We start from the raw sequence: 20,457 nt of genomic DNA, 5'->3' as shown, positions 1-20,457 counted from the left end.
TTTATTCGACATCTGCTGACAGTGCTGCTCGGTTGTGTGGATCAGCGTCTGGTCCAGATCCACCATGAGCACCAGCTTCCGGTTCCGATGCAGTCGCTGCTGGTCTTCTCTTCCCAGCTCCTCCGCTTGCTACAATTAAACAGAAACAAGAAATGACAAAGTCAGTATGTTTGCATCCAAGGTAAAACTCCATTTTACCAAGAAACAGGAAACGAAATAAACGCATCCCTCTCCAGCCCCCGGCACTCCCCATGGCCTGCGCCCCACAGGCCGAGAGCCAGGGCCGGGTCACCAACTGGGTCACGGCAACCTTGCTTGTGACCACGATTTTATAATTCAGTTAAATACATGAGCCAATGAAAACAGAGGGGAAGAGAAACTGGTTGTTTCTATCAAAGCCACTTCAATGGTATGGAGCACTCAATAAAAGTGAGCTGCAAAATTAATGAAGAAACCAAGTCAGCCGGCTGGGAGAAGGGAGACGCTGGGTGGCCCAAGCTGGGCAGCAGAGACTGGCAAGGGCCATGTGCTCAGAACCTCCCATGCTCAGCCTATTCCTGTGCCTCGAAGAGACCCGGGGGCCTGGCGACAGCGCATCAGGGTGTCCCTCCACGTGGGGCCCAGAGCGGTGCTAACAAGCACCCAGTCACCCAGGCATCAGCGGCCCAGCGTGCGACACAGGACGTGATGTGCTAGGACGCACCACGCTGCCTTTCTCACTGTAACTGGCCCTCACTCTTCACAACAAAATCCTGGTCCCGCCCAGTGGGTACCTCCTCCCGTACCCGTCCCCGAAGGGAAACACAGAGAGGGGCCAGCAGGTGCTGGAAAGATGAGGAGTACTTCCTTCTCCCTTCACCCCCAAACTTGCCGGCTTTGGTTTACGTGCACACATTTTACATTCGTTTAAAGTTTGGTAATTCAGAAAACCCAGAATCCTGTATCTAGCATTTTGTTTTTCCCGTAAAAAGACAGAAATTGGTGTCCATCATTTAAAAGCACGAATTTACCAAAATCATAACACTGCAAAGTGTTTTACCTATTCACAAAACTGTGCAGCCCTGAAAGTCCGTAAGATCACACACTAGTTTTTCTCGGCTCCCAGAGCATTTTCACCCACGGGGTGAAGTGAGGTCTGGGAGACGGCGTCTGCCTCGAGCACAGGAGGTGCCGGAGCCGCTGACCCACAGAGCCCCAGGAACTCCTGAAATACATACAGGAGGCGTAGACACTCGAAGATAAAAACCCAAATCACTCTTAACTGGGCACACGAACACCTGCCCGTTCTCTCCACCCCACATACCCGCCGTGGGCTCTCCTGTCAGCACAAGGCAAACAGCCCTGGGACCCCCCAACCCATCCCCGCGTGTGCCCACCTCCTGAGCCAGCTTCCCACTAGTACCAGCAGCAGCCACTCCTGTAGCCAACAAAGTGCTACCACTGCCCCCTCGCCCGACCCTGGCCACCAACTCCTTGCCATTATCTGCCCCAATAGACGCTTCACCCTCCCGGCTCATCTGGCACACGTCTTGGCAGCGCGGCCACCTCCTGAGCTCCACAAGCAGCTGTCACATCCCTCCCCAGTTAGGACTTGGCTCGAGGGAACCCAGGCTGAGCCTGGCTGTTCACAGCTGCGGAACATGGGGGGCCTCAGGGCCCCGAGTCGCTTTTGTAGGCGGACTTGTCTGTGGAGAACCAAGGGCAGCCGTCCCTGTTTCAGGAAAGCAGCAGCCCCATAAGTCATCTGTGTGACGAGGGTTGTTTCAGTAACAACGAAGACAACCACACATCAGTGCTACTGCAGCCGCCCTCCCCCCGCAGCCGCCCTCCCCCTGCAGCCGCCCTCCTCAGAGCACCACGCTTCCCCAACACGCAGTCGCTGACGCCCAGCTCACCTCGGAGCTCACCATCAACTCCGGCACGCTGTGCACCATGGACACGGTCGCCGTGGACAGTGGCACCTGCTGCCTCCCGTTCTTACTCTGCAACCTGTGAGTGCAAGGACAGGTTCAGGGCTTTCCGCTGAGTCCCTGAGCACAGATGCACACTGGGCTCTAAGTGATGGGATTCCAGCTGCTGTTTTAAAGGGCACATGCTGCTATCTGAGCACAGAACTTAATTCTGTTGGCAACTGTAGAAACGTTCTCCACTGTTTAAAGACAGACAGGAAAACTGGCGGAAATACTGAGCTCATGGCCACACTCGTGAACACACAGAGCCATAGTTCTTCATGAAAACAAACTGCAAAGTCACACAGAAACAGAAACAGGCCCTCAACCATGAAAATGCAGAAAAAGGAGCTGCCGCACCTCCCACTGCCCAAGTGATAAATCCAAGAAACCACTGGACACTAGAGGTAAAGCAGCCCCCAGCATGGGGGCAGTCGGGGGGACCACCCAGGCTGTCCTGAGGGAGACGCTGCTCCAGATACTCAGCGACCTGCGTCTTCACAGTCAGGAGAAAACATACAGGTCTCAGCCCTCCAGCACCCCCACGACCACAACTGAGAACGGCACGAGGCTGGGGTGACGGCAGAGCAGGAAGGACCACCTCCTAAGGAAACCCACTGAGTGGGACTCGCGTGGGGCCCAAGGGAGGCGTCTGCATCTGCCGCTGGGAACCAAGGGCCTCACTGGGTCCCTAGCACAGCTTCTTGGCCTCCCGGGAGGCCACCACCTTGAGCCCCAGCAGGCAGATCTCACTCTTCTGGACACTTACTGGGTGAGGTCTTGGCCACATTCAGCACACAGGCCTTTCATGACAACCGGGTGGCTGCATCCTTCCAGTCTCACCAGAACCGCCCTACAAAACACGAAGGGAAGAACACTTCAAAATCTCTTGGTTTATCACAGGAGCCCTCCCGTATGAATTTTAAAATCTAAGTTTTCGTGCCAATACTACACCAACTTTTGCATAACTTTGTAGGCAGGTGGCCTCACCCCTTGAGGGCATTTCTTCGTCCATCAAATGACTTTCCACCTGTAGGTCTCTCTCACAAAAACGATACGCAAAAAACGACACGCCACCACACCTCACCAGCCCCGTGCCACCCATGGAACAGCTGAAAACACTGAGGATGTCTGGTTCAAAGAGGAGACTTGGCGAGAACGTAAAAGTTGTCTCAAAATACACATTTATATGTGATCCTCTGACGTTTGTGATAGAGAACTTATAAAATCTAAAACTTTTACATCATTCTCAGTCTAGAGAGAGGCTGACGCAACTACGTTTTCCTAACAAAACTACTGTAATATTCTGGTTTTATATAAACACGAACTGTTTTGTTTGTCCAAACAGTGGTCATCTGGCAGAAACCATGGAAGAAGTGCTGAAATCTGAGACCAGAGGCCGCCCAGCTCTCAGCGCCTGTCCCAGGTGCCCACGGCCCCACACTCCCGCCCCAGCTGGGCTGCTCCAACCACCCTTCCCCGCAGACATGAGGCCAGTCAGCACTCAGCGCCCACCCCTAGGTGCTCACAGTCCCACACTTCTGTCCCAGCTGGGCTGCTCCAACCACCCCACCCACAGACATGAGGCTGCCCAACACTCAGCACCCGCCCCAGGTACTTGCAACCCCACACCCCCCCCCCCCCGAGCTGGGCTGCTCCAAACACCCTGCCCCACGGACACACACGAGGCAGCCGCCCAAGCTGCATCTGTCAACGGGGCTTTTCCAGGCGGGATGCCCTGTGGCCCACCGAGACGCCCAGCCATGTCATTGAGAGGGCACAAGGATCAGGCCGCAGGTGGCAACGAGGCGGAGCTACATCCTCCATGCCCATTATGCCATGGCGGGCTGCGCTGGGAGACTCGGAGGGGCGGGTCTGCACCCTGCATCCTGGAAGGAGACTCGGAGGGGCGGGTCTGCAGTCTGGAGGGGGCGGAAGGGAGACTTGGAGAGGCGGGTCTGCAGCCTGCATCCTGGAGGGAGACTCGGAAGGACAGGTCTGCAGTCTGGAGAAGGAGACTGGGGAGTCTGCGGCCTGGAGAGAAGGGAGACTCGGGGGAAGGGTCTGCGGCCTGGAGGGAAGCAGAAGGGTTCTTCGAGGAGGAGGGAGGATGAAGTGTGCAGATCACCGGGAGGCGGTGCTGAGGAGACGCAGTGCTGGTGACCGCGACGCGGTGCAGTGCGGGGCTCTGTGCCCTCGGGGATGGAGTGGGCTGCCAGTGACCATCAAGAATCTGAGCTCCTCCGGGTCCTGAAACCCTGATCCTGACCCTGCGAGGAGAGCGAGACAAGGTGGCCCTGCCCCTGCACCTCCTCTGCCCTCACCAACCCCAGGACCCATGACACTTCCCGGCTCCCACAGGCTCACACAGAGCCTCCCACCAGCCCCCCAGGAGGAAACCCAGACACACCTAAGTCAGAATCAGAAGAAACAAGAGGAAAGAAAGAGTCATTTAAAAAAATCACAGGCCGGGTGTGGTGGCTCACGCCTGTAATCCCAGCACTTTGGGAGGCTGAAGTGGGTAGATCGCAGTCAGAGATGTCGAGACCATCCTGGCTAACGGTGAAACCCGTCTGTACTAAAAATACAAAAATATTAGCCAGTGAGGTGGCAGCACCTGTAGTCCCAGCTACTCAGAAGAGCTGAGGCAGGAGAATGGCGTGAACCCAGGAGGCGAGGCTTGCAGTGAGCTGAGATGGCGCCACTGCACTCTTCTGAGCAGCAGAGTGAGACTCCGTCTCAAAAAAAAAAAAGAAAAAAATCACAAGAACTCTATCGAGAACTCTATTCTGTAAATCCAAAATTCTCAGAAATAGTTTTAAAAACTGCTTCTTACTGGTTATAAGAATCTAAATTTTCACATTCAGATTGGGCTTTCCCAACCCAAATATGAAACCTCCTGAGCACGGACACGACAGCACCCGGGAAACTCCACACCTGACCCTGTGGGAAGGGCAGCAGTCAAAGCTCTGTTCACGCATGAAACTATTACAAGTGTTGTGTAAAATTACCTTTGGGCTGTGTGTATACGGTGCATATGCAACATAATGGATTCTGCACTTGGACTCGGGTCCCATCCCCAAGACATCTCGTCACGTATATATGCAAATATTCCAAAATCCAAAAAAAATCCAGAAATCCAAAACACTTCTCTGTTCCCAAGCAGTTTGGACAAAGGAGACTCAGCCCTTATGAGGTTTTTTCTTAAACCAGACAACAAAATAGTGATACTTTGTTTGAAAAAATGTGTTAAACTTTCTAAGGTGACAAGTATGATTTCTTTAATTTTATCAAAGTACTTTACGATGAATGATTACAGTTCTGCCCTAAAATGCCCAAATGAGCAGACTTAACATAAAAAACCCAACCTCTGAAAAAAAAAAAAGAAAAGAAAAAAAAGAAAAAGAACACACAAACCCCACACTGGACCATCCTCCCTCCCGGTCACGGCACCTGGTCAAAGACACCACCAGGCTTTACAGGTCTCAGGGACACCTGCTCCCTGCTTGCTGAGGCTGTGGGGGCCATCCCAACCAGGGTCTCTGTCCCCACCCATGCATCCACCACAGCTGCCTTGGGATGTCCCACATCCAGAGTTCCTCCCGGATTGCCTGGCCCTCAGCCACGCCGACTCCCCGGCTGAGCTGTTTTTGTCCACCCACAGGGCTCTGTGGCCCCCACCAATACCTAAAGCCAATCCTCCCAACGGCCCCACATCCTTCCCCTAGGCCCTGCTCCTCCAGTCCTAGCAGCAACCCGACTTGGGAGCCCCAGCCCCTCTAACAAGCGTCTCTGGTCTCCAGCTGACATCATTTTGCCATCAGCCTTCTGCAAGAAAACGCTGCACAGTTCCTGCCCCACGCAGGACACCAGCTGCGGGCTACTCACTCCACCCTCTGTCCCATGCAGGACACCAGCTCACGGCGGGCTCCTCCTTCTACGCTCTGTCCCATGCAGGACACCAGCTCACCGCGGGCTCCTCGCTCTACCCTCTGCCTGACACGACACCAGCTCACGGCGGGCTCCTTGCTCCACCCCCTGCCCCATGCAGGACACCAGCTCACCGTGGGCTCCTTGCTCTACCCTCTGCCTGACACAGGACACCAGCATGCTGTGGACTCCTTGTTCTACCCCCTGCAAGGTGAAGAGAGGGAAAGGCGACCGCGGCAGCACCCGACGCTCCTGCCCCAAGGCTGCAGGTGCAGCTCAGGTCTGAAGATTCGCGGGTCTCTGTAACCTGACGACTTCCGGCTCAGTCTGTGTGTGCCCCTCGCAATGCTGGCTGCAGGTGTTAAAGACACAGGGTAAACCAGCTCATTCAGCAAGGAGGAAGCACGTACGGGGCGAGAAGGACACTGCTGCCTCCTGCTGTGACCTCTCCTTCATGAGCACAGCTAACGGGCAGTTTGTATTTATTTGCTTTGCTCATTTTGAAACTAAAACTATGGCTTGGAAAATATTTTTTTCAGGAATCCTCAAATATGGTCTAGGAGGATTTTGTCAATCTCTCCTAAACATGTTAGCATGAAGAAAGATCTGGGGTGTCTCTAGCTTAACCAATAAATAAGTGGTTTTTTTTTTTTGTAGAAATTGACAAGTTGGTTCTGAAATTTACGGAAATTCAGGAAACCTGGAATCTCAATTCTGAAAAACAACAGAGAACTTTTACTACCTGACTAGAACTTGTGTGAGGCATACGTAAGCACAGGGAACACAGCAGTCAAGAAAGACTCAAAGTCATGACCAACCGACAACCAACAAGGTGTCCAGCAAACTCCGTGGCACCTTCCGGCCAGTGGGGCTTCACACAAGCGGATGAAAGGCTCCGGAACGCCTGCAGTGTGTGTTCGGCAAAGGTTTTCTCCACTGTTCCCCACCCGAGTCCCACCCTTAGGGCATCCACGCCCATCCACCACGGTCCACGTCCATCCATTCCCTGCCATTTCATCCACCTTCCCTGTCCACCGTCCACTCCACCTCCGTCCACCCCTGTTTCCGTCCACTTCCCCCAACCTCCACTGTCCCTCTTCCCAACCTCCAGTCCACCGCCGTCCCTTCCGTCCACTGTCCACTCTTCCACCCCTATCCACTTCCACCACAGCCTGAGTCCCTGCCCCACAGGAACCATTTTACTCTTCCCCACTCCGAGTTCCCCTGGGAACCGTCCACTCTTCCCCATCCTGAGTCCACCCTGGGAGCTGTCCACTCTCCCCCCAGCCCAAGTCCTGCCTGCTGGGGCTGTGCTTGTTTGCACAGTGACCCTAGGCTGCCACCAAGGACGGGGACCTCCTATCCGAGAGGCTGGTGGCAGGCCAGGTGCCACTGCAGCTTCCCAGCACAGGTCTAAGAGCGAGTGTGAGCTGGCCCTGCTTCCCACAAACAGCCTCCCTCCCGGGCCCATTAAACAAGCTGAGGTCTGAAAAAAGTTGACCATAAGCTGAGCTAGGCGTGCACTGCCTGCTGTCACCAACAGCGTGTCACAGGTCAACCAGAGCCACTGCAAAGAGCAGAGGTGCCACAGGCAGGGTGACCTGGCAGATGCCTAGTTCTATGAAAGAGGGCTTCTAGGAACAGCATGCAGCTGTAACAGCTGGGTCTTGACAGACAAGGAGGAAGCAGGTGAGGGCTGGAAATGACAACCACGCAAGGTCCCGGTGGCAGCGCCAAGGCCGGCTCCTGACACCAAGGGCACCTGCGCCAGTGCACGTGGGCAGCACCCAAGGCTGCGATGGATAGCGCCAGACCTTCCATTGAAAATGGATTAAGCACCTGGCTGCATCAGGTGCGTAATTTTCTGTACTGGGTTCGAAAGGCTCTGCCTGTCTTATTCCAGTGGAGGCTCTGCTGCCCCAGGACCCCTGTAGTGGCTGGAGACACTCCCGGATGTCACACCTGGAGGCAGGGACGCTGCTCAGCATCCCACAGCATGCAGGACACTGCCAGCCAGGCCATCTGGCTCAGAATGTCTGTGTGTGCAAAGGCCAGGAAATCTGCTTGCAGAGAGGGAGCAGAGAGCAACGTATTTCCTTTCTTAACACGAGTCATTTCTACACTTCATCTTTGCAGACACTGACACAAAACAGGGGTGAAAAGCCCTGAAGGCTTCCACTCCAGCCTCCATGCTCCAGCCTCCATGCTCCAGCCTCCATGCTCCAGGCAGAGAAATGTCTCCACACCTTAAAAACGGGGTGACACATTGTGGATTCTTTAACACGGACACAGGATACACAAGCGTAAAAACACCCCAACCAAAGCGCTCAGCCCAAAAAAGTCAAATCAGTCACCAATAAACGTTTTCTGGTTTGTCCTAAAGAAAATCCATGAGAAAGCCATGATATGCAATTTCTAAACAAGTTATCTTCCTCAACATACCCAAGTGTAGGAAGCACCAAACTCTCCGGGGTCTGGGCTCTCAGCTTCCTCGGGGAGTTCCGAGGGCACAGGCACAGCACAGAGGACTATGGGCTGGGCCTGGACCACGGATGCCATCGCCTCTGAGCATCGGCTCCAGGTGGGTCCAACCTTCTCCCTTCCTTCTACAGATCAGGAGGGCTCCAGGGTCTTCCCTAAGTTCCAACATTCTGAGTACAGAAATGTATTTAGAGGGAAGAGTGTATTTTCTGCACCTAGACCTTGGGTTTCCAAATGCCATTCTCCACTAAGAGGATGCAGGACTTGTTAAGAGAATGGCTGATTCCAGGACTGTGGCCAGGAGAGCAGCAGCCACGAATCTGTTATGCACACAAGGTGGCACTGCTCAGCCGCCAGGAACCAGCACCACGGGGATCCCGCCAGCCACAGCTGGGATAAACTGTGTGTCAAGGCAAATAAGAACAATAACAGACTATAAGCCATTAAATAAAATAAGAAGCCATGAGCCTGCACTGCTAAATAGGCATGTTAATGATTATTATCATTATTATTTTTGAGACCGAGTCTCGCTCTGTCACCTAGTTTGGAGTGCAGTGGTGTGATCTCGGTTCACTGCAACTTCAGCCTCTGGGGGTTCAAGTGATTCTCCTGCTTCAGTATCCTGAGTAGCTGGGACTGCAGGTGCGCACCACCACACCTGACTATTTTTGTATTTTTAGTAGATGGGGTTTCACCATGTTGGCCAGGCTGGTCTCAAACTCCTGACCTCAGGTGATCCGTTCACCTTGGCCTCCCAAATTGGAAGGCGGCTCATCTATACTAAGGATACAGCATGAGCCACTGCCAACCTTATTTGTTCTTATGGCAGAAAGCCAACCAAAAAATGGAGAGGAAATGCTGGAACGGAGAACATCACCCCTGGAGTATCATCCTAGAAATGAAGCGATTCCAGCAGGAATCACTGAGAGATACCAAAACCATTGGGTCAGCTTGGTAAGAATGTAAGGTATTTATGTAGCAACAAAGTATATCCTTCAAGTTACTGAATCACAACAGGAAAAGTAGTAACTTTTTGCAACAGACATCAACTTCACTGAAGGCAGGCTCTGGGACAGTCTTATCAGAGTGCATTGCTGTGATCTAACTGAGGGACGTCCTACAAAACCAGGCAATGATACCGAAAGAAAGACGGATGGAGGAGCTGACTTGTGAGAGGAGAGTTCAATAGCGCTGACATCCGCGTGCGTACGGTTGCTTTTGTTACAAAGGACTTTGAAAGGACTGCCGGGAAATCTGCAGAGCAGGAAACCGCACTGTGTGGACGTTCATTTCTGATTTTGGTAACTGCACGGCCATCATGTAAGAGAATGTCTTTGTTTCCAGGAAACTAAAGTATTTAGGGGTGAAGTGACATCACACCTGCAACTAACTCTCCAACTCCAGAAAACCGTGCGTGTGTGTGGGCAAAGATAAGCAAACTCAGCAGAGCATTAACATTCGCGGAATCTGGGGTGAAGCTGGTGTGAGAATTCTGTGCACTGTTACTGTAACTGAAGTCAAAAATTATGTCCCAAAAGAGCCCAAGTGGTTGGGTGTGGTGGCTCACACCTGTAATCCCAGCACTTCGGGAGCCTGAGGCAGGATCACCTGAGGTCAGGAGTTCTAGACCAGCCTGGCCAACATGGTGAAACCATCTCTACCAAAAATACAAAAATTAGCTGGGTGTGGCCAGGAGCGGTGGCTCATGGCATCCCAGCACTTTGGGAAAACCAAGACAGGTGGATCACCTGAGGTCAGGAGTTGAGGCAGGCACAAGCCAACATGGTGAAACCCTGTCTCTACTAAAATACAGAGTGTAGCTGTGGTGGCTCACGCCTATAATCCCAGCACTTCAGGAGGCTGGCTGGGGTGGATCTCGAGGCCAGGAGTTCAAGACCAGCCCTGGCCAACATGGTGAAACCCGTCTCTACTAAAAAGCCACAACAATTAGCGGGGTGTGGTGGCGGGCCTGTAATCCCAACTACTCAGGAGGTTGAGGCAGGAGAATGGCGTGAACCCGGGAGGCGGAGCTTGCAGTGAGCTGAGATCGGCGCCACTGCACTCCAGCTTGGTGTGACAAAGTGAAACTTCATCTCAAAACAAAAACAAACAAACAGCGTGAAAGGAACGAGTGTTGTTGTTTTGTCTCCTGTGTAGCCACAGGGGTAGGAGGGTGCTCCAGCACCAGCTCCAGGCTGGAGTCCAGTGCTGTGCACACAGAGTGCAGTTGTCAGCTGTGGCTCACACTCTGCACCTGGTTCAGTCGCCCAAAGCCCAGACGCAGCCCTCCAGGAGAACCTGCACAGCAGGGCTCTGGCAGCGGTTCCTGAAGCTGTGGCTGTAAAGCACAACGTCTGAGGAATGTGAAGAAGGAACAAGGGCAGTCCAGCCCGATGCCCAACGTGGCACACATCCACACAGAGCCACGGCGGGAAGCTTCAACACTGCCACTGTGGTCTAGAGCAGGTCACCCAGCAAAATCAGTTCCCAGCAGGGCTCAACACCACGCGGTGCCACGTGCACCACACCATTCAGACCCTACTGCCTTCTCTGCTGGCTAAACAGACCTGCAACGAAGGTCCTTGCCTCAGAACCTCAACAGACCGCAGGGAGCCATGGTATCAAATGCTTCCAGTGTGAAAACACTTTAACCCCTGGTGGTATGCTCAGGACAAAACCAGCTGCCCTCGGGCAGGCCACCAGCCCGAACTAGTCAACCGATGCTGGAGTACCGACTTCGTAACTCCGTCATTTCAGCGGTTCTGGTCAGCACAAAATGCGCAAAACAGTATGACATCAGCGTTATTCACCATTTAAAGCACCATAGGAAAATTAGTCTTTGAAAAGTTACTTCAAAAATATTACAAATATTAAATGAGTTAAATTTTAGCTCCAGTTCCTCTTAAAATTATAAGGAATTTTATACATACATGATGCTAAATATATATTTAAAAATCTATCAAGACCATCTCTTCATAATCTTTAAAAGGTACATTTATCTTTTAAAAAATATCACCTGAATCCTTTGAAACTCATCGGTTCCATTCTGTCTACATTCTCTTTCTCCGCGAAATATAAAAAGCACTTTTTCTGAGACAAAGAACTTATTTCAGTTTTGATATTTGTGCACTTCTAAAATACACATAAAACTGAGAATTCATCCATTCTTCTGTACCCAGATACTAGATGATTTCACGTAACCCACTTCAAAACTAACTTTAAAGGAACCATGAAAATGGAGGCAAATCTGATAACACACAACATTTCTGAAACCTACCAGCTATTTCCAGGCGGACACGCTCCAAAGGCCTTTATCTAAAAGATTAGATCAGAGATACCTAAAAGTCACGACAAAGGTAAATCACAGATGAACACAACCAAGGAAGGAACAGGCCCAGTGGTTTTCTGTTAGGTGAAAAGTGGGAAAAACAAAGGAAAGCACCTGAAATGCACCTTACCCACGGTCCGCGGGCGACAAACCGGCAACCCCCGCATTTCAGACACAGATATCATTTCTAAAGCATCATTCTTTACATAGTGCAGGCAGCAACAGGGAAGAATAAAGTTATTCTAGGGAATTAATTATGAGAATTATTAATAATAAAATTATTCTAAAAGACTTACCAGTTCATCAAGATTCTCAGTACCCGGATGAAAACGAACTCTCCTTATTTCCAGGACCTGACCCTCAGATGTCGACGTTCATGCAGGACTGAACCACATTTAGAATTTCCGAAGCTTCTACTCCCCAATCACAGAATAAACTGGGGGGACTAATCTTGGGTAGTAGCCTAGTCTAACTTCATTACTATTTCTCAAAGACTCCTATTCTAAAATCTACAAAGCAATAAAGATAGAAATACTGTTACTGTTGGAATGATCTTCATTTTACTCAGCAATGTTTCTCCTGCTCTTCTGTAGCACCCTCACACCCCGCACTGGCCAATGCAGACGCTCTTCCTGCCGACCAGCTAAAGGCATAGGTGAGGCCAGTCGACGTCATCAGCCTTTCCCTCACTTGCAGCCTCCATCTGTTAGTTCTCTAGTCATAGGCTCCTGATTATTTTAGGTAATTTCCCCTTTCTTTGGAGATTTAAATATCTCCCTGTGAGTGATTGGGAAAAAAACCAAAGCAAAGAAATCTGTAGGAAAAGAAAGACTTAGTTTCTGAAAGATGGTGACCTGTCAAAATATTTTCTATTAAAATAATTGCACTCCACTAAACGCTACTGTGCTAGCTACTCCCCCCACACTAGGAACCTCCATGGCTGAAACCCGGTCTACAGAGAGCAGCATGCGGAGGACCAAGGACGGAGGCTCTCTCAAGGCCCTGAGCACACCATGATGTGCCTGCACCATCCTCGCCAGGACCCTCACACCCCATAAGGGGCACTGCGGAGAAACGAGGACTAGAGACCACGAGGTCCCTGCACCGTCCTCACCGAGACCTCAGCATGCATAGGGGCACCGCAGAGAAACGAGGACTGGAGACCACGAGGTCCCTGCACTGTTCTCACCCAGGCCATCAAACACCATAAGGGGCACCGCGGAGAAACAAGGACTAGAGACCACGTAGTGCCACCACCCGTCCTCCTGGGGCTGTCAAACACCATAGGGCATGTGAGGAGAAACAAGGACTAGAGACCACGAGGTCCCTGCACCGTCCTCACCTGGGCCATCAAACACCATAAGGGGCACAGCGGAGAAACCAGGACTGGAGACCACGAGGTCCTACCCGTCACCGAACCATCAAAGCATGTAAGAGGCACACTTGAGAGAAACAAGGACTAGAGACCACGTAGTGCCTGCACCGTCCTCACCAGGGCCGTCAAACACCATAAGGGGCACCGCGGAGAAACGAGGACTAGAGACCACGAGGTCCCTGCACCGTCCTCACCTGGGCCATCAAGCCATAAAGGGGCACCGCGGAGAAACCAGGACTGGAGACCACGAGGTCCCTGCACCGTCCTCACCTGGGCCATCAAACGCCATAAGGGGCACCGCGGAGAAACAAGGACTAGAGACCACGAGGTGCCTGCACCGTCCTCCTCAACAGAACCCTCACACCCCGTAAGGGACAGGGCAGGTCCAAACTTCTTGGAACCTCAGTTTCTTTCCTATAGAGTGAGGAGGCCCTTCTGCCAGATAGGATGAAGCCTGACAAAAACATATAATCTTATTAAAGATCAGAACAACAATCTAGTGACTATTGTAACTTCACCCAAATGCAGTATTTTTCAGTTCCCAGAATGGTTCTTTGTCTAAAAATAACCACTCATGTGGTTAGGATGAATGCAGTTGATAACAACAATGAAGGCAACAAGGGCACGGACCCACCTTGCCTGGCTGGTGCTGGTGCTTTTCACAGATTCACTCACACCTGCTATTTACAGAGGGAGGTTTTACATGGCCACAGTTTCCATTACCTCTCTCCGCTGTGCTCTGCCTCAGTAACCAACACCAGGCTACACAAGACTCACTCACACATATCCACGTGGGATTCTTTCTTTGCTAAAATTCCGTGCTATAAAGAACTGTTTAGACTGACGTTCTGATCTACGCTCAGGACCAGCACGTCCTCTGCTCCTCGGCACTGAGCGTGCTGGCTGCTCGTGTACAAGCAACAACCACACCTCTCAGTTTCTCAAACACAGTCTCAGCTAAACAAGTTACTGTCAAGCAGCCGGCGGCCAGCAGGGTCAGGAGCCACCTTCACTAAGCTGACAGCACATGGGCGGATGCTGGAGCTCAGTACACTCAGGCTGCTGCCGCTGTCTGCTCTCTGCAAACTCCGGTTTAGCTGTTTTCAAAGATACTTCCCGTTATTCCTGAAACACAAGTATTTTATAAGCCCTGTGAAAGCATCAAGATGAAGGAACAATAGCGGGGCAGGCACCCCCCAGTCCCAAAACCATCCTGGGCGGGAAACTAATTCACAACGCCCGCGGGGCGAACACAGCGACCAGACCGAGCCTCAAGAGGGCCACGCTGTCCTCCCCCCAATTCCACACCTCGTCAGCAATGTCCTCAACGCCACCCTCGGAAGCCTGATTTCCCAAGACTTTCTCCAAAGGCCCTGACCAAGCAGCCACCAGGGCACACAGGCACCCAGTAAGCCCTTGAGGGACCAAAACTGTGTGGCCACATCAAGCGCTTCACCCAAGCCAGAATTCCAACGTCAGATCGCCTGCGCATTCCTCAGGCAGCCACCCCGAAACCCCGATTCTGACACCTGCGTTTCTGACCCGTCAGCTGGGCAGGACCTGCTCTCTCTCACCAGGAGCCACGGGGTCCATCAGCGCCAGGGGGGTCCGTGTTAAAAGTGGGAGACTCTCTTCAGCACAAGTCCAGGAGCAGATTCCGGACCTCCCTGGCCCTCACTCACAGATGAGCTGAAGCCAGGGTCGGAGCCTCCTCAAAAGCAGTTGTGGATTCTGCCGTGCTGGTCTGTACAAGTGCATGTTATTTGCATAACCTGAAAGGGGTGCTCTAAGGATCAATACACAATAATCAGTCTACAAACATTTAAAGCAAACTTCAACCAAATGCTTGCTCTCCCAGATAAAGATCTCAGGAACCTGCAACTTCAAGAAAACTTTTAGAGGTGATCAAGATGAGTCAATTCTAAAACAGCCCCTGTGCGATTCTGGGAACTTGCTCAGTTAAAGTCAAACACCTGGGCTGGCGAGCAGAGTCACACACGGTTTAAGGCAGTTCCTCTTCCCTGACGTCCTCACCTTCCAGCCTCCAACCGGTGTGACATCACAGAAGAGAATCGTGGAGCTGCTGCTGGACATGGCCACACCAGTAATCAGAGAAAAAAAGAAAAACACGGGAAAAACCTTTCAAGTGAAAGTACTGTGACACAGGCTCTCTGGAGGAAGGGAGGTGCTTTTCACCAGCCAACGTCCCAGAGGCATCGCAGGGACGAGAACTAAACTCATGCCCATCACCTTCCAACATCAGGACGGAATTACGCCCAATATTCTCCACGTCATCAAAAAGCGGCACAATCTGTTACGGGAAGACTTCCAAATATCATCAGTCCCTCAGTCTGCACAGGGGGCAGGCTCCAGGACTCCTTCAGATTCTGCAGATACTCAGGTCCCGCAGTCAGCCTGGAGAACCCACAGATCGAGAAAGTCAGCCCTCTGTATAAACAGGCTGGGCTCCACACCCAGCAAACAGTGTCAGGCAAGGAACCCACAGATGCGGAGAGCAGACAATTTACTGAAAAACATCTACATAAAGGTGGCCCTCGCAGCCCAAACCAAGTTGTTCGAAGGCCAGCTGCAGACTGTATAGAGCTGCTGAGTTGGAACTCGTGTCCTGGAGAGATGCATCACTGTTGGGCTTCAAGCAAAAGCTGCGGAGATTTCTACCTGCAGCTCTCCACAGAGACATCGGCAAAGCCACACGTCTACACTGCAGGGCGCTACTCCCATCACAGGCGTCCTGCCAGAGAAACGCACGTGTAACCCCCACCCTGTTCACAAAATCTGTCAACAAGTGACTTAATCTAGTAATTTTCAACTGTGTTCCACCAAGGTGCAGCAGGCATTTCGGGGAGGCCAACACATACCGGCTCCCAACGGCAGCCCGCCAAGCCAGGGCACGGTCCTCGGGACCGAACGGAGCCGTTGTCAGCAGCATGGACTCCTGCTGCAAATGCACCTCCCGCATTCAGCTAGCTAACAACCGCGAGGCAGGAACCTGATTCCAAACAGACGACCAGAACTGCCAGGGCACACACACACAGGGCTTCAGACTAAAGCCCTTCCAGCCGCTCCTTCCTGGATCTATGGCACCCGTGCCCACTGCAAGGGCAGGAACACCTCCGGAAATGCTGACGTCACACCACCACACTCCCCAGAATGCTCACAAAACCCCTGTCCACAAACCCACAGGAGTACACGGAAATGGGAAAGGAGGCACCTTGAATTCCAGGTAACACCGCCTGTGGCTTTCTCTAAGTCAGGGATTCACCTGCCACCAGTGGACTGGAGGCAGACAGACGAGCCTCCTGGAACTAGAGGAAGACCTGGTGCCACACAGACGCTCCGAGGAGAAATGACATCACGTCAGTGTCTCAAAGGGCCCTGTGACGAACCACTGCTGCGAGGTACTCCAAGATCTCAAACAGTACCTCCCTGTAAAACAGTACTGACTGCTGGGAACCCGTCATCAAACTAATTAGCCGGCTGATGGATGCACTGGGTTGGTTTTATTCACTAGACTGACTGAACATGGAGTTTCAATACTACCTAGTCACATAACCAAGTTATTCACCTGTCTAGGTCAAAGTGGCCCTTTCTGTACAATCAGAGGAACAGAAGGAAACATCAGTACGGCTCTTCGATCCTGGGGTTTTCTGCCCAGGGAATACACCAGCACTGGGGTCTGCCTCCACGATCCTCGCAGGTATGACCAGTGCCCACTGAGGAAGCCGTGCAGGCATTTCCTGGGAGGCACGGCCCTCAACCTCCCAGCCCCACCCACCAGCACGCAGGGGACAGGAGTGGGTGCCCGTGCAGAGGGTCAAGGACCCAGGCTCTGTCTCCAAACGAAGCGGAGCCAGGACGTTTTGGGGCTGTGATGGGAAGACTCCTGTCCCAATCCTTACTCCTGCGGAACCAGGTGCAGAGCAGATTCTCAACCAACACAGGGTCAGGGCAAGCCACAGGGACGAGGAACGGCGGCTGCCGAGGAGGGAGAGACTGGCATCCCCCAAAGGAGCGGCATCATTCCCAGACAGGGCTCACGCCCGGCCCACTGCAGGCTGGAGTGCCCACCTCTCCCTGGAGCTTCTGTTCTGACAATCAAAACCACCACAGCCAGGCGCACACGCGCGGCCACATGCCTGTTCATCCCAAAACACAAGGGTAGATTCAGACACGGCTGGACGCTTCGGTGTTACGGAAACACATCCCAGAAGGGGTTCTGGGGTCAGAGCACAGTTACGGACAGCTGTGGAGTCTGTCACATGCCCACATCACCTGCAACAATGCCCACTGTGGTCAACCACGGGGCCACTGCCTTCGCTGCAGGCCTGGGTTCCGCCCGTTCCTTAGCCGCGAAACAGAGCTGCACCAGGTTTTACAACTGCGTTTCACAAAGTTTACAAAAATTTAAAGATGTGCACACGCCCATCAATAACAGGTCTGGAGCCTGCCTGATGACTCTTGTGCTCACAGCCACCCATGAGTTTTCCCAAGTCACAAAGGTGGAGCTAAAGGAAGGGGCGGGGACTATCACTGCAAAAGGAAAAAACAAACACCATCGCTTTCCCAAACAGTAACTTCGTGTCGCTACGCAGGACCCTTTCATCTCAAAATGCTCCCCGTTGGCAAAACCACAGGTGGTGACTATCCAGTTTTAGGGGAGAAGCGCAGTGCCCGCGTCCCGCTTTATCGCCCCGTCCCCTGGGCGCCCCTGCCCACGCGGCCGCAACAGCCCGGGCGGTCCCCCAAGGACCCCTCCCCGGAGCCGCCCGCCCTCGGCCCCGCCCGGCCCGGCGCACTCACCCTGGAGCGACCATCTGGCCCGGTTGCGCGCACAGCTCCCGCACCACGCCCGCGCGCTCCGACCTCAGCCTGCGCTCCGACCGCGCGGGGCGCACGCAGCCCCCGGAGGCTGCACGAGACTGAGGGGCCCCAGCGGGCTGCGCGGAGGCGGCGGCCTCGAACACGGCCAGCACTGAGCCGATGCGCACGGCCGCGCCCGCCGCCACCCTCCACTCCAGCAGGCGCAGCGGCGCGGGCCCCGGGCAGCGCACCTCGGCCACGGTCGCCGTCGGGGCGCCCTCGGAGGAAAGGCGGCCCGCAGCCGGCACCTCCATCGCGGACAGAGGGCGGGCGGGCGGGCGGTCGCTACGGGGCCTGCGCTGCGCTCAGAGCGCAGCGCCCACCGCGGCGGCACGACCGAGGCGGCGACGCTTGTAGTTCCTCTCGGTACCGGCTTCCACCCGCCGCCTGGCCCGCGCCGACTTCCTGGAGGGCGCGTGACGTCACGGCAAGGGCGCCGCGTGCGTGCGTGCGTACGTGCGCGTGTAAACACGAGCGCCGCGCGAGTGTCGGGGCCGGCTCCGTCTTGGGACCAAGCCTGCGTGCCGGCCGCGGAGTACTGCTTTTCTGCGCCCTACTTTTCCTCGGGGAGCCGGCACCGTGGAGCAGTGGCATGCAGCGCGGCCCGCTGTCTCCCAGTCCCACTGACAGTCCTGGCGCGCTCGGAACTTGGTATCCCGGCGTGCATCGCGGGCAGGGCATGGCGGGACTACCAGTCCCAGCGTTCAACGCAAGCCTGCGGCCTATTACCCCGTCACACGCCGAGACCCAGCCTCCTGAGACTACGAGTTCCGGCATGCACCGCGAGCCGCTCTCCTCGACTTCCGTCGCGCACTGCGAGTCCCAATGTCGCGAGACTACGGGTCCTGGCATGCCGTGCGCGCCGCGGGCAGAGAGACCTGAGGCTGCTGGCGTCCGGGTGGCCACGCCTCGTGTCCAGCTCCGTGTCCAGCGCGGACCCCACGCCGCGGGAGGTGCTGTGGTCTTCTCTTCCTCCAACCTCCCCTTCGACGCGGAAGCGCAGGGGCAGGTGCGCCGCCCTCGGCCCGCGCCGGCGGTGGGCCCGCTTGGGGCAAGGCGCCCGGAAGCGCCTGGTGGGCTCAGAAAATCCGAGCGACCGCAGCGGGAGGGCGGGCATGGCGCGTGGTCCCAGTGGCCCCGGGCGAACCCTGATGAGCAGCAGCCGCAAGTGTCTTATTAAAGGAGAGCCAGTTTCTACGTTTGTCGGGAGTTTACGTGAATTAAGCTGGCGGGCGGGCGGCCCAGCCTGTAGTCCCAGCACTTTGGGAGGCTGACGCGGGCGGATCACCTGAGCCTGGGAGTTGGAGACCAGCCTGGGCAACATAGCAAGACCCCATCTCTAAAATAGATTCATTAATACTTAGCCGGGCGCCGTGGCTGAGGTCCCAGCTACTCGGCAGGCCGAGGCGGGAGGCTGGACTGAGCCAGGCCGCTCTGGACTGTTTTTACTTTTTTAGCCTTAATACGTGCCCGAGTTCTTTTTCTTCTGTGTATCTTTGTCCTTACATATATAAATGTTATGTACAATTGAGATTACCCTGTATTTGCCTTTTCCCCTCACTTTTATATGGTGGCTTTTCTCACGTTAGTAAACATTTTGGAAACTGTCGGCCTAAAAGGAAGCGGAGGCACAGTTTCTTTAAGTAGAGAGTTTATTTGGGCCACCCTTGAGGAGCAGAAATTCAGGGCACCCTGAGTGTGTACTCCGATTAGCAGTTAGCAGTGGGTTTTAAAGGCAAAAAAGGGAGCCAGGGAGTCGACTAAAAGGAACTTGTTTGTCAGGAATTTCACTGGTTTACAGAAATAATATTGATTAGTGACTGACTCTGTTGTTAAGCTGTTGAGTGTGGGTGTAGTGTCCAGTGTGGCGTTATTAGGTTAATTTATAGCTGTTTGTGGCGCTGTTGCCACCGGGCGCAGTTTAAAGAGATGAACACAGGTCAAGGGGCTAGTGGGGCGTGATTGTCACCTCATTTGAATGTCTCTCTCGGCCTGATAATTAAAAGGACTCACATTCCTCAGATACAAATTTTGTTTTCTGAAAACCGTTTACATTTGGTAATTAGAATGGCACAGAATGGGCACAGTGCCTTTTAGCCCTCACCATTACTTGCTGTTAGGAGTGCATTTTTTGTAGCTGTGGGGTTTTGCCTATCTCTGCTGTCTTCTCCAGCCCCTGCCCCCATGACTGCAAAGGAAAACGTGCGGCGCTCACGAGAGAGCGTTTATGGGATTTTTTTTTTTTTTTTTTTTTTTTTTGAGGCGGAGGCTCGCTCTGTCCCCCTGGCTGGAGTGCAGTGGCGTGCAGTGGCGCGATCTCGGCTCACTGCAAACTCCGCCTCCCGGGATCATGCCATTCTCCTGCCTCAGCCTCCTGAGTAGCTGGGACTACAGGTGCCCGCCACCGCGCCCGGCTAATTTTTTAAAAAATAGAGATTGTGGGAAAATGGCACCAGCAGTCACAGTCTTTCAGTTTCTCACAATCCCATAAAACAGAGCAACCAGGTAACAAA

At 53.6% G+C, this 20,457-nt stretch overlaps 2 protein-coding genes across 14 annotated transcripts in view; one reads left to right on the top strand and one right to left on the bottom strand.

Annotated features, from left to right (window-relative positions):
- CTDP1 (CTD phosphatase subunit 1) overlaps positions 1–18,354 on the bottom strand; it is a 73,931-nt gene extending 55,577 nt beyond the window's left edge. For 4 of the 13 annotated variants that reach the window (XR_001897503.3, XM_017951878.3, XM_003914514.5 and 1 more), the window contains exons 1-4: positions 17,885–18,352; positions 2,719–2,802; positions 1,896–1,989; positions 1–129 (exon numbers count right to left, since the gene is read on the bottom strand). Coding sequence is in view for 12 of the 13 variants with exons in the window: in XM_017951878.3 (XP_017807367.1) it covers positions 1–129; positions 1,896–1,989; positions 2,719–2,802; positions 17,885–18,198 (621 nt within the window). In the remaining variant the exon portion in view is untranslated. Of the gene's footprint in view, positions 130–1,039; positions 1,790–1,895; positions 1,990–2,718; positions 2,803–6,013; positions 6,594–11,984; positions 12,362–15,942; positions 17,774–17,884 lie in introns of those variants that run through there. The other 9 variants (XM_017951879.3, XM_021930233.2, XM_021930235.2 and 6 more) reach the window with 8 other exon arrangements.
- Positions 18,355–18,413: 59 nt separating this feature from the next.
- On the top strand, positions 18,414–19,234 carry LOC100999064. The gene has a single exon (XM_021930238.2). It carries the CDS (start codon positions 18,537–18,539, stop codon positions 19,122–19,124), a length of 588 nt encoding a protein of 195 aa, XP_021785930.2. The 5' UTR covers positions 18,414–18,536; the 3' UTR covers positions 19,125–19,234.
- The last annotated feature ends 1,223 nt before the right edge of the window (positions 19,235–20,457 follow it).

This window comes from Papio anubis, chromosome 19 (genome assembly GCF_008728515.1).
Source record: "Papio anubis isolate 15944 chromosome 19, Panubis1.0, whole genome shotgun sequence".
In the NCBI taxonomy this organism is placed as follows: domain Eukaryota; kingdom Metazoa; phylum Chordata; class Mammalia; order Primates; family Cercopithecidae; genus Papio; species Papio anubis.
This window is presented reverse-complemented; position numbering and strand designations above follow the sequence as displayed.